Here is a 13824-nt window from a genome sequence, read left to right on the forward strand (position 1 = left end):
TTATTAGTAATTTTAAAACTTAATTTAAAATGTTCACAGAATCTTTTGGTACATTTTACAAATAGAAATATACTGTTCCAAATGCAAATGCTCTAAAAAGTTAAGAACAGCAAGGTTCTTTAGTCCACCTGTCAAAAATGAGAATAGTTAGGATTTAGTCTCATACTGAAGTCAGCACTTTGATCATCATTTTTTTGAGACAGATGTGCCTACTTCCTCCGTTCTCTGATCCACAGTGAGCTGTAAGCTAAATCATCACTGTGGATTACCATGCTGGATTGCTTGGGAAACATTGGGAGCGTAGGGAATTGCTTCACAGGCTTAAACTATTGTGCAGCTCACTCTTGAATGCCATTTTTTGATCGCCATACCTAGTTCATTATTTACTGTAGAATTTGACCAAGCCAAATTATATCTGGAAGAGGAGAGTTTTGTCTTCATTCCTATATATGTTTTTAATGTAAGAAATAGAACACACAGATTTGCTTCACCTGTAAAGTGTTTGTCTGACAGTTCGTAAAAATCTGCTCCAGGACTATTACTGCTTGTAGCAAGCCATATACCACAAAGAAAAATAGCTTATGGGTGGGGAATAAGCCCCTTGAAATTCCTCATTTAGCTGCACATATATATTCTGAATTTAGTTTTTCCATTCTGGAACACTACTTTTTCACTGGAAGCAGTATTGGCTTCTGCCAGCACCAAGGAAATAGCTGAACTATTGCTTGTATTATTCCTGTTTGTATGTAATCACTACCTTTTTTGTTGCATAACTGATTCTCCTCACCTTGATTAAAAAATGCCTTTGAAAGGAAAGGCGGATTTCTGGTTTGTAAGTGCTTGGATGTAGAGCTATGCATTCAGACATGAACTCAGCACAATAGGTAGTGACAAGGAAAGGAAAATGGTGAAGAATGCAACTTGGCATGTCAGGGCGGAGGATGCTTATCGTGGAAAAGGGGCCGTGAGCACATCTAGCAATCACTAGCTCTTGCCAGTACTTTGTGTTGGAGAAGTCGTGGTATTAGACAGTCCTAGCCTGATCTCAATGGATATTTCTACTGTGTCAGATGCACAATGATCTTTATTCCATCGATCAGCTGGCTCCCCTTTCCGCTATGGAGACACAAGACTATTGCAGTTCTCAGGTCTTTCCAAAAGAAGTAAGTAGCTAGTCCAAGGTACTAGTCGTGAGTAACATAAGCTTTAATAAGAAATTCCTTTGATTTTCATGTGATATCTAGCGTAGAAGTGACACCATTGAGCCTAGACCTAGCTGAGTTCTGGTAGTGGGCGAGATAATCCTTGTCTGTGGGCTGCAAAGCATTTGGGATTCTTCTGGATGAAAGGTACTATATAATGTAAGCTATTATGATTAAGAACAAAGGAAAAAATTGCATAAGGTAGGTGGAAGGCGTTTGATAATGCAGAGGGAGAAAGAGAGAAGTATTTCTATAAGGCACTCGGCAGAAATTACAGTCCTTGCCCCACAGAACTTTTGAATTAAGGTCTCAATCCTTTACATATGTACTCCGTTTTCACCAGAGTTAGCTTCACCACTTGAAGGGAGGGTGATTTGTGTCTTTAAAAATGGTTCTAAGCAAGGTATTGCAGGATGAGAGAATAATAAAGGAATTACAACAGTTAAAAAAAAGTCAAAATTTTAGGTAGGATGAGGTGAGGTTTCTCAGCACAGACCAAACCTTTGTCCTGTAGCTGCACTCTCTTTTCCATTTGACCTTTTGGCAGAGCCTGAGCATTTCTTCACTTGGAATAACAAATTTCTGCAAGTTGCAATATCTGATACGGCACACTTATTTCCTCAACTCTGTAACCGATAACATTTCCCTGTTGTGCTTGTGCACCATTCCAGGATTTTGACTCCAGACTATAAACCCCTCCGTTCTCACTTTCAAGCAAGTTTTATGGTCATGGAGGAAATAAACCCAAACGATGAAAACAGAGGGCTATTTTTAAATCTAAAGAATAAGTAAAGCATAAGTGGTTCTGCAGGAATGGGTTGTAAGGAAGAATGACTAATCTCTACCTGAGTCTGAAAACTCTCTTTTGAAAGGCAGACATGAATGCCATGCAGTGAAGGGGAAATACACATATAGACTGCTTTTCGTCACAGTCTTGGAAAAATTACCATCAGAGTAATTGCCAGCTATAATGCATTAATAATGTTATATAAATGAAAAAGTTGGAATTATTTTCCTGCTCAATCCCACATAAAAACACACAGGCTTAAATGTCAATTGAATATCAAGGCACATGCTGATCATTTTTGACAGAGCATTTAGTTAAGATATGGAGAATTAAACCAACATTCAAAATGAACAAAAGCAGAGTTGTGTTTTAAAGTTCAAAATATTTGTACATTTTAATTTCCTAAACGCAAAGACTGAAATTCTAGAAGGAGAAACTGGTTTTGTTGTATTTCGAACAAGAATAAAGCAAGCCTGGAATTTAATCATTGGACCTTGCATTGATTAAAAAAACATCTGGCACTTGAGAGGCTTCTGAAATCACTACAGTGAAATTATTAACTGGTTTCTCCCAAAAAAATAATTACGGATAAATAAATTTGTGTCAACAAACTGTGAGCAAAGTGAATGCTGGTGAAACCATGTGCTTGTCAGCTCTCAAGTCTCTGCTCACTTTCAATTGGAAGAATAAACACTATTTGGTTTCCTCCATTGCTCTGCTCTGTTAATGTTTTCCAATAACCATCTTAATTTAAAATAGTTCTGGCTAGTCAGGAATAATTTACCAGTGAAGTCACTAGGTTTTTTTTTCACTTCTCTCAAAGCAAATAAAATCCTAATACCTTAATTGTCCTAAGTTTCCTTGTCCTTTTCTCTGTGTAACAGTAGCAAATATGTTTCTTTGTAGCAAGAATTTGCATCTTGTAAGAACACATTTTTGCTAGGCAGTGCTCCTCAGAGCCATGAATATTAAGTAATTCAACAAATTCAGTTTATTTTTTTATATATTACATTCCCAGATGGGAACGTGTGTTTGTGTCAGGGCTGTCCTTGTGGTTCCTGTGCCAGCCCTTTCCAGAGCGAGTCCCCAACATGCCAAAAATTCCTTTTGGATGCTGGAAGAGAACATGGGGTGGTGCCCTGGAGGTCACTCACACTGTTTCCCGCATATTGCTTCCATCTCTCTGGGATCCATCTCCACAGAAAATAGCTGCGGTCAAGACTCAAAAAGAGATAGGAGCCAGCATTTGTATACCTGTTTAAAAAGTACTAGCTATAAGAATTAGAGGAACATTTAAGAAAAAGAATTTTCTAGTCACTTTTTGGTTGAAAAAGAGGTCCTTTGTTTTTTGGACATTTTGAGGTACTTTCAGAGGCTGAAATGGGACTTCCATGGTCTAAATACTAGAAAAGAGTCTAAAGCAAGTATCGACGTTTTGCAGTTGATCACTTTGTATAAAAACATCGGAGAGACTAGCTAGGACAGAGTCTTGCAATAATTGAAGTCTAGAGGTGATAAAGTACCATGCAGGTGTCAAAACAAGATCCCAAAGCAGCTTAAGGCTATTCAACAGATGTTTAATAAAAAAAAGATAAAATTAGGTTGAATGATCAAGATGAGATTATTGAACGACATTTTGGAAATAGCTGAGACCCTGACTGTGAGAAATGGATTCACTGTTACTCAACAAGAGTTCTGTTTGCACAGCAGTAACCTTTTTTATTTTTAAATATGCAACTAATATGTATGTGATCTGTGTCTTTAGGAATGCAAAAAACATGTAAAGTAAGAGCACATCGGTAAAAAAAAGTTGTGTCAGAGGCTGTAAATTGTCACTGAAGATCTGGTTATTGCAAGGTGTAGTACAACCGTATTATCCCTCTTCTGCAGAAGAGGGAGGGAGAGAGAAGGGATCATACTTCAAGCCTTGAAAGCTGTGGGGAAAAAGGGTGAAATCCTTGTTGCAGTGAAGATGATACAATTTTTTCTTTATTTTCAGTAGTGTACGGGGTCTTATTTCCCTGCACTCAGGGTTGGTACCAGAAATGTTAAAAATTTGGATCTTTTGTATTTTGGTTATAGATGCAATGTGTCTTAGAAACGCAGCTGTTATAAATAGTTATACTATTAGTGTGAAGGCAGTTATATATTTGTTAAAAGGTATGTGGTTTCTACTGTGATTCCATTTTAGAAAGCTGTGCCTGTACTTGGTACCGCAATGGTATAACTATTTTAGTGCATTTTAAAGTATTTATTACTTATTTTAAAGTAATGCAATTTTTATATACAGGCAGGGGGTTCAATCACAGTGTGAAGAGGCTATGCCAATATAGTCTTCCACGGTTCACAGAGCATCAGTAGAGACCTTAGTGACATGTGGCTGCTACTATCCTTTTGAATATTAATTACCTTGCCTTTATTCACACTTAATTTAATCTGCTGGGGAGTGCCCAATGGCATCAGTCATGAAGGATTTCATGTTTTGCTACCCATACAAAACCACACAGCTAGCAGAGCAAGCTAGTTCTTGACACATGCACCCCAAAGTGAGTGACTGTGTTGCTGTGGTTGCAGCCTAGTGGTGATGGTAATAGTTTCTTAAGGTTCCTTGTTTTGAGCACCTAACTTGAGATGTATGCAAGAGGCTTTTGGTTTTCCTTTTCAAAAGGAGCTGGGGTGTCAAATTGTGCTAAGGCTCAATTTTAGCATGCAACAGTAGAGTTAAATCCCGAATTCATTTTAAAAATATGTGCCTTTGGCTTACATAGTACTTAATTGCACAAGCCTTTTCTTTCCTGATGGTGAGGCTGCCAAAGCCTCAGCAGGAAAACAGCTTGACTATAGGAGCTGAGAGGTGAGCAGATACCTCTTTGTTATAAAATTAACGTATCTGCTATTTCAACAGCCGAGAGATATTAAGCAACTAAGCAGGGGTGCCAGTTGAGGGCTGGTATTTAAGAGATGTAACTTTTTTGAACACCGTAGAGATGCCTGCATTGCAAGATTACTGCCTTACATTTTACACGGAGTCATAGGAAAACTCATGTATAGTATACTCTTAATGAAAAAGCTGAAGGGCAGAGGGAGGGAAACCCACCAGATTTTAAAATTTTGCTATTGGGAAGCACTATTATCAAATTAACAAATATCATCCAGAGGGGCCTGGACAAGCTGGAGAAGTGGGCCTGTGTGAACCTCATGAGGTTCAACAAGGTCAAGTGCAAGGTCCTACACCTGGGTCAGGACAATCCACAGTTTCAATACAGGATGGGGGACAATGTGATTGAAGAGAAGCCCTGCAGAGAAAGACTTTGGGGTACTGATCGACAAAAAGCTCAACATGAGCTGACAATGTGTGCTTGTAGCCCAGAAGGCCAACCGTATCTTGGGCTGCATCGAAAGAAGCACAGCCAGCAGGTAGAGGGAGGTGATTCTGCCCCTCTATTCCTCTCTTGTGAGACCTCATCTGGAGTATTGTGTCCAGTTCTGGAATCCTCGACATAAGAGGGATATGGAACTGTTGGAGCGAGTCCAGAGGAGGGCCACGAAGATGATCACAGGGCTGGAGCACCTCTGCTCTGAGGACAGGCTGAGACCATTGGGGTTGTTCAGCCTAGAGAAGAGAAGGCTCCGGGGACACTTTATAGCGACCTTCCAGTACTTGAAAGGGGCCTACAAGAAAGCTAGGGAGGGACTTTTTCCAAGGGCATGGAGTGATAGGATGAGGGGAAGGGCTTTAAATTGGAAGGGGGAAGATTTAGATTAGACTTTAGGAAGAAATTCTTCATGGTGAGACACTGGCACAGGTTGCCCAGGGAAGCTGTGGCTGCCCCATCCCTGGAGGTGTTCAAGGCCAGGTTGGATGTGATCTTGAGCAGCCTGGTCTGGTGGGAGGTGTTGCTGCCCATGGCAGGGGCATTGGAACTGCATGATCTTTAAGGTCCTCTCCAACCCAACCCAACCCATTCTAGTCTAGTCTAGTCTATTTCTATTAAATAACTGAAAATTGTAAACTCAGATTTTCAACAAAGGCAAATTATCATGAATCTTTTGACTTCAGTAATTATTACTATATGCAAAGCATAGTTGGAAGAAAAATAAAACCAGAATGTTTGCTCATGATATGTTGTTTGGACATAAGTTTCTTGTATGTAAGTGCCTGTGTAAGTGTAAAAGCCATGAAAAATTGCCACCATCACATGTGTTATTTAGTTTTTATGGGAGAAAAAATTAATTGGTGTCTAGTTCTTGTTTAATATCATATATTGCATCACTGGACCTCTGAACAGAAAAGGGAGAAATTTAAAGAAATTATGTAAACAAAATAAACCTTTAATTTGGTAAAAGTAATTTACATTACTTCAGTAGTGGCAGAGAAATGTAGAACTTTCTGAACTGCATCGATTTTCTTTCATCTTCCCAGTCTGGTTCTCATATGTGCTTCAAAGGAAGTACTGAATAAAGAGAAAAAAGTAAATCTATGATAAGGAAATGCAGAGAGATCTACCTATAAGCAAGTATCAAGTGAAAAACAAAAACCTTCCAGCTTTCCGTATTTTCCTTGCTTCCCACATCTGGATGATATTTTAAGTATCTAGTGCTTATTGCAATCTTGCCAAGGCTTTATGAAGATTAAAAATTTAGTTATAAAGCAAATATAAACCTCTCCTTTTTTTTTTTTTTTTCAATAAAGCACTTTATCTAATCACTAATCATTGTGCTTTTCTAAATTGCAAGGTACTTTGGCAGGATTAGAAGCTCTAGGGTAACTTAGATACAACATTAAAAGCTGAAACCTGCCTTGCACAAATGGAAGTGTCGCTTTAAACTTCTTGTCTCACAACATTTAAATCCAACTTTTGTATTAGCCAATAAATTCAAAGAAGTGGAAGATTCTGGAATGAGGAAATAAAAAAGATGGAGAACTGTACTGGTAACATGGAGAAGTGGAGGCTTCCTTCCCTACTGAAGTGAAATCCTCAAACCAATCTTCTTTCTTCTGTGTGAACTCCAGCAAACTTTCCCTAGGCAAATCTTTTGCAGTTGTTTTGGGTCACAGCAGATAGTTACGGTGTTAGGTCAGAGGAATTTCATGCTGGATTTTGTCAGCATGATCTACCTGGTGTTCTAATGTCTCGTCTCACTTACTGCTGTAGCACCCAGGGAGTGGCTTGAGCTGGGAGGCCTTCCATATGTTTCCAAGGAGGAGAATTACTGTTGCCAAGTCCTGGAGGATGCTGCCTGTACTTCTTGCTCTTTTTACCTGACTCTCAATCCTCTGAATAGAAGAATAGAAACTATGGAGTGCAGGCAAAGCATTCAGATGTTTACATGTAATAAATTCAGGACAAAGAGGACTAGTACTGTAAAATCCCTGCTGCTATGTAATTATCTATGGGTAGCATGAGGTTTAGCACAAACATAAAAAGGTTCTATCTATTTTCATGGGTTTTTTTTTTTTTAAGGTGTGGACTGTGGAGGAAATAAGGGGCAGAAATCAAAATGTTCAGATGTAATTCTTCTGTTTCTTCTGTTTATCAAGACGTTCTGACTTGTGGAAGGGAATTCATACTGTACAGATTTAGAGGCATTACATTGACAAAATTCCTGGTTTTGCTCTAAGCAGAAACTGTGGTTAGAAATACATTCCAAATTTCTAAGCTATTGACTATTAAAGTAAAAAAAGTAAATTTTGTCAACAGAGTGAAGGGGAGTGTTAGGAGGTAGTTGTAAATGAAACTATCTTTCATTTCTTGTGCAACAGTTCTGCAGTTCATGGATATTCAAGAAAGGAAGAGTTGGAGCAGAAGTTGTTCAGGCAGTTTTCTAGCTCTTGTTTTTTGAGAGGCATTCTTGCAGACAGTGGGCTCATCTCATGGGATAGATAGGTCTTTTTTCCATCAGCTTTCTTGGAGCTGTGAGTTTGTCAAACAGGTATGTGAGCAAGGTCATCCTGCACAGAGGGTAAATCTTCCATGAAGCTTGAAAGTTTACTCATTTGTCGAGAGTTTCCTCATGCTTTGGCATCATTGCCATGTAAGTTTTGTTTGTAAGACAACTATTTTAACTGGAAGGTTTTGAGAGGTCTTAACAGAGATTAGCCTTTTCAGGTTTTTTTATCTTTATAAACACATCTAGAAGAAATGTTATCTCAAGTAGAAATTTTCTGGAAAGATAAAAGGCTTTATACAAGTTTTGTATTAGCAATTTAATGCAAAAGCTTTGTGGACTTTTTCTTGGTCGTTTGGACAGAACAAGTTAAGTATTCACGTAAAAACTGTGAAATACTGGAAGCTGAGGTATTTCCTGAAATGTGGGTTAAATTGTTCTAAGACAACTTTTCCTTAAGCCAGGAAATGTGGATCTTCCGTTGAAATTGTTTCCATCACAGGTTTCTGCCTAACCTGCTAGGTGGAGAGTGCATACTTCGGAGATGCACAGCAGTATTTCTGGATAGCTGGGGCAGCTGGCAGCAATGTATGACTGAACAGGGACATCCTGCTTAGAAAAGTGTTAAACTTTGTCAGAAAATCTGATACTAGTTTCAGCCAGTCCATGTTGAAGTGCAGCAAAATGTTTGCATGTAATATATGAAGAGTGAAGTTAACCTGTTGAAAATAAGAGTTTTGCACAAAGTAATTTTTCTTCTGCTCCTTTTTGTTTAGTTTTTTTTTTTTTGTGATGAAGAGGAACATATTGCTTAAATTATTTAATTGTGAGTTGTCTTTTTTTCTCTTGTTTCTGATTCACAGTGTGTGCTGTACTTGTGGGCCTTGAAAATCCTTTACCCCAAAACACTGTTTTTACTTCGTGGGAATCATGAATGTAGACATTTAACAGAGTATTTCACATTTAAGCAAGAATGTAAGTCTACCTTGTTACCTTTCTCCTCTTAGCTCCCTTTGCACAACTTGATTTGTTATTGTCTGAATATTTGATTTTTGTTTACTACGAGTAAATTTAAATGTACATTTCATGTTAACTATCAGTAATTTTTAACTGTAATCATTGTTCCCTGAGAGGACAGTCAGCTTGCAGGGGCTAGAGAGGGTGGCTCAGTGCTAGAGAAAGGAAGGGCTTAGACCCTCCACAGTGGATAAAGACTGACCACACCTGTACAAAGCCAGGAGGGCTGTCACTTGATGCTGCAGGTACTGAACCACTTTTGCTTGCCAGCCTGGCCTAGGAAGCAGCCCTGGGCTTCTGCAGTTTCATTTGGGCCTGGATGCTCTTGGTAAACCCATGCTGCTGCTGCTGCTTTTTTGCAGCAGCAGCTGCCAGTTTACTGCCCCGCACAGCAGCTTGGCAGTCGAAACCTGCCTGCATGCTAGCTCTGGCACCTCTGCGACAGGTCCTTGATTGCTAGTGGAGGAGGTGACATCTCACTGGGTCTCATCTGCAGCATGGTTAAAATGCAAGCAATTTTTATGTTTTTATTTGTTGGGGATTTTTTCCTTTAAGTATAGCATTTTCACATTTACCCTGTAACTAAACTTAAAATTTTCAGAATGCGCTTTTTACAGGGATTCCTTTCTATGTTGCAATAAAGCATACAGTGACACACAAAAGCTCATTAGATGTAGACCTTTGCCTGCACAATGAAGCTTATTTTTTTTTTCCCTGTGGCACTATAAGCTGCAACTATTATCATACGCCTCTATTCGCTTTTCAGCATCAGGGATAAAGGAAATGTTAATTGTCTCAAAGGCTTCATGGTTTACTGAGTTTAATATGCATATTGGTAAATTAACATTTCAGTTTCATTTTACCACCTCGTTCATTTCATAGTGGCATTTCTGTAGGTAATTAATTATAGGGGACTGGGTTAAAGTTCTGATTACTAGTGAGTGTATTGAGCAATAATGTAGTAGACAATAACCATTCAGCACACCTTTTAGGGTTTGCTGTATAGATTTCGTAGCAGACTATAATGGTATATTAAATTATTTATTTACAGGGTGTTTTAGAAAAATATAATAAACTTGGCAGAACTTTTATTAGTTTCACCTCAGAGCCTAAAGAATTTTTCCAGCTGTGAAAAACAATAATCCTAAAGAACTTTTTTGCAAGAGGCAATCTTTGGTACAGTCCTCAATGCAAGAGAGAGCAAGACTGAGATACTGAATAGCATCCTAATTTCTTCTTGTCTCTTAAATATTAATGACGCTTTCTGATACCATCTTAATCTTTAAAAGGTAAAATCAAATATTCAGAACGCGTATATGATGCCTGCATGGATGCCTTCGACTGCCTTCCCTTGGCTGCTCTGATGAACCAGCAGTTCTTGTGCGTACATGGTGGCTTGTCTCCAGAGATCAACACCTTAGATGACATCAGAAAAGTAAGTCTGAATAGTGCTCAGGTCTAAGAAGTGAACAATTAATCACCATCAAGTAAAATCTGAACACTTTTTTCCACTGTTGTTCATTTTTGCAAGATGCTATTGTGTCACTTTGACATTCATGTTGATGCTGTCATCTTTTAAAGGTCTTTTTAAATAAACCATTAAAGGAATTGCTGCAATTAGTGGTGTTTTATTGAGGCAAGGAAATCAGAAGCATCCAGTAAAACAAAGGATTTACCCTCTTTCTAAAAAAAAATGTGTTAGGTATATAAGTATTTAGGAGCAAATTAATGCATAGAGTTAATTTATTTAAAGTATTGTCTACTAGCACAATGTAAGCACATTATCTAATGATTCCCTGTGCCTTGTTAGTCATTCTGTGCTTTCTTGGAGAAGAGATAAAAATAGCTCTAGAAAAACCTCACAATACTTAAAACATATAACAAAGAAGTATGGTATGATTGCAATACATATAGTCAAAACAGCATCATTATTTTAAAAAGAGTTGAGAGCTTTTTTTTTCAGCGAGTCCAGTATTTTTAATAGTACTACCCTTTGGCGCCTACCAAATTGTCTAAGCAAGGCCTAGTAAGTTGATTCTTCTGTGGTACTCTTGTGTTCTGAGAAATTTCTTGTGAATCTCATGAAAGTTCAGAGAACAGTGTCAAGCCCTTTCTTCGTGTAATCCAGAGTTGTTGAACATTATCAAGGATTATTTTTTTTCAGGTGCTTTGTAGAAGAGATTGCAGTTGATATTTCTAAAAGGAAGTATTTATATAATTCATTCTTAGTGTTTCTAGCAGGGAAGATTTTCTTATTTCTTGCTTGCAGTTTGAGACTTGCCAAACATGGATGTTTACTGGTGAGCTTTAAAGTTCCTGAAAGATAAAATATATTCCATGGTTAATTTATAGCCTACTAAGAACTTAATGTGATGTAAAAAACAAACCCCCAACAAAACAAAAAACTTGAATCGGTAATTATATGTTTTGGTTTAAAAGCGATTACATTAAGATATTAACTGCACTTTTAAAGATTACTGAGTGTAAAGATTTGTTTCCGAGGTAAAGGTTCGCTATCTTATCAAGAAAAAAATATTCTCAGCCTGAAAATTATCTGGTTTTGCAACAATGAAATAGCAGAGTAAAATTGTTTAGCTCTCAGGTTCTAGATTAGTATAATTTACATTTTAACTTCATGCAAAAACACTAGGAGGTTTATTCATCTGTGGCAATCAGCAGGAATTGGGTTTAAATATTTATAAATTGTTATTTAATTGTAATTAATTATAATTGCAAAAGTATTAATTGGTAGAGGACTGAAATAAGTTAGAAGCATAGGTATGCAATGAATTTTTCATAGTCGGGCTGCAAAGGTAAAATTGTAGACATATCTTATTGAAACTTTTTAACAATGTTGAAAACATGTAAAACCAGTTCTTTCTTTTTGAAATTTGTTGGGTTTTTTTAGGGGGGGATGGGAGGGAGGTATTCAATTAAATCATTATTTGATCTTTCTGGTCAGAGTTGAGATTGTTTTGGACTGTGAGCCCAATTCATACAACCATCTTAACAAGGGATGTTTTTAAATTAAAGAGTTCTTGCAGAGGAATGCTAATTTTTAATATTTCCCTTTCTTGCTATACTTTGTCTTATTTGCAGTATGATTCTATGTAATTTGGATTTTTTAATGCCAGTACTTAGGCAGAAAGGATTTTTTTATCTGTTTAATTAGGGTTAAGGTTATGAGAGCAAGAAGTATGTCATGGCAAGATGCTGCAATGCAGAGATGTTGTCTTGGTGTTTAAATACAATTTTTGTGAAAATGTATTTAAATCATAAATTGGAACTTGCTTTGAAATAACTTGTATTTTTTTCTTGAAGATCCTCACTCACATAAATTAAGTGCCGTGATGTTTGAAAAAAGATTAAATACAGAAATACCATCTTCTCTTTTATCCACTGAAATGCTTGCAAAAAAAAGGAAAAAAATGCACATGATAGTTCACACAGAATCTTCAGTTATACCTCTTTGTCAGTGTTAGCGAAGAATCTTTTAGTTATTCAAAATCCATGGCTTTAAAGCTGAGAGCAACTCAAAACTGCAAAATAGATTGCTTTGGGTCTTTGTTTGCCAACCCATGGAATGAAAAACAGTGACTTTGCCTCAGCATTCCTGTGATTCATAGTTGAAAAGTTAGTATTTCTTTGTCTCCTGTATTTCTTAGTTAGATCGATTCAAGGAACCACCTGCATATGGACCTATGTGTGATATCCTGTGGTCAGACCCGTTGGAGGACTTTGGAAATGAGAAGACTCAGGAACATTTTACTCACAACACAGTCAGGGGGTGCTCATACTTCTACAGGTGAATATTACTACTTTGAATGGGTTTCTATAGGTGGACTTGTTCTGATATTGCAGTATAAATGTTTGCTTGAAGTTTGTGGCACTACTTGGATAATTGGACATTTTCTGCAGGCTTGCCTTGTTTTCAGGTATATTTGTGTTTGGTTTATTTGTATTTTGCTTTCACTCACACTAGGAAACCCTGAAATTACTTTCTTTTATTTACCAAAGCCTGTTCATTTTGCTTATTTCTGTTGTTTTAAGTTAGAAAATGAATGTGTCGCTTCTTAAAAGGGGTAGGTAGCTACATTTCTAGTTCGAAAATTAGAACATAGTTTTGAATGAAAGATGCCAGCATTGGAAAATGCACTATCTATCGCTCTGCAGGGTAAGTAAAAATTTTGATTTCCCACAGACGGGTACTTTTTTTCAGTTTTATCAAAACTTTGTTTATGTTTGGGGATAGTTCTTCCCAAGAAATTCAGAATTTGTATAGCATTGGTTAAATGGAACTTTGAAGAGTAGAAATGTAGACAAGTGCCTGTAACATTCTTGCAGAAACATGTATAGACTTAGACACAAAGACATCAATTGTAATTCATCTTTGAAATTATTTCTTGCCATTGGAGTTTCCTAGTAAAATATAACTGTGAGAATATTCCTGAAAAAAAAAGTAACAGTAAGTGGAATAGAATGATGCATAAAGCAAATCTGTGGGTTAGTTTGTGACTATTTAAAGGAAGTTCTCCTTTTTGGTTCCTTTCTGCTTAGTGATGATTGTCAGTTAAGCAGGGAGATTTCCTCTGTGTAAACAGAGTCAGATGATTCTCTCTCTTGTACATTAGAGTGGATTTCCAGGAGTGCTGGAGGATGGCCCACTGATCCCCTCTTTGGCAATGCACAGGGAGGCCAAAGTGAGCAATGAGCGGTTCTTTTTTCCCAGTTCTGCCTAGGTGCCGACTGCTGCCTTTCTCCATTCCCAGTGGTAGGCTTCTCGGTCTCAAGTCCGAGTGCTGTGGACACCAACCTGTTAGGTGTGCTTGAGCTGGTGGTGAAGTACCTCTCAAGTTCTATTTCCATTCTCCGTTCATCATAGGGGAGGCACTGTATTACCTCGTGAACACTACCTTATGTTGGTGATTA

At 37.6% G+C, this 13824-nt stretch overlaps 1 protein-coding gene across 2 annotated transcripts in view; it reads left to right on the plus strand.

Moving 5' to 3' along the window:
• PPP3CA (protein phosphatase 3 catalytic subunit alpha) overlaps positions 1–13824 on the plus strand; it is a 112412-nt gene that overhangs the window by 56625 nt on the left and 41963 nt on the right. For both annotated transcript variants that reach the window (XM_069855574.1, XM_069855575.1), the window contains exons 3-5: positions 8742–8853; positions 10185–10330; positions 12561–12700. In XM_069855574.1, the coding sequence (XP_069711675.1) occupies positions 8742–8853; positions 10185–10330; positions 12561–12700 (398 nt within the window). The remainder of the gene's footprint in view (positions 1–8741; positions 8854–10184; positions 10331–12560; positions 12701–13824) is intronic.

The sequence above is a fragment of the Phaenicophaeus curvirostris genome, chromosome 4, assembly GCF_032191515.1.
Source record: "Phaenicophaeus curvirostris isolate KB17595 chromosome 4, BPBGC_Pcur_1.0, whole genome shotgun sequence".
Classification (NCBI taxonomy): Eukaryota; Metazoa; Chordata; class Aves; order Cuculiformes; family Cuculidae; genus Phaenicophaeus; species Phaenicophaeus curvirostris.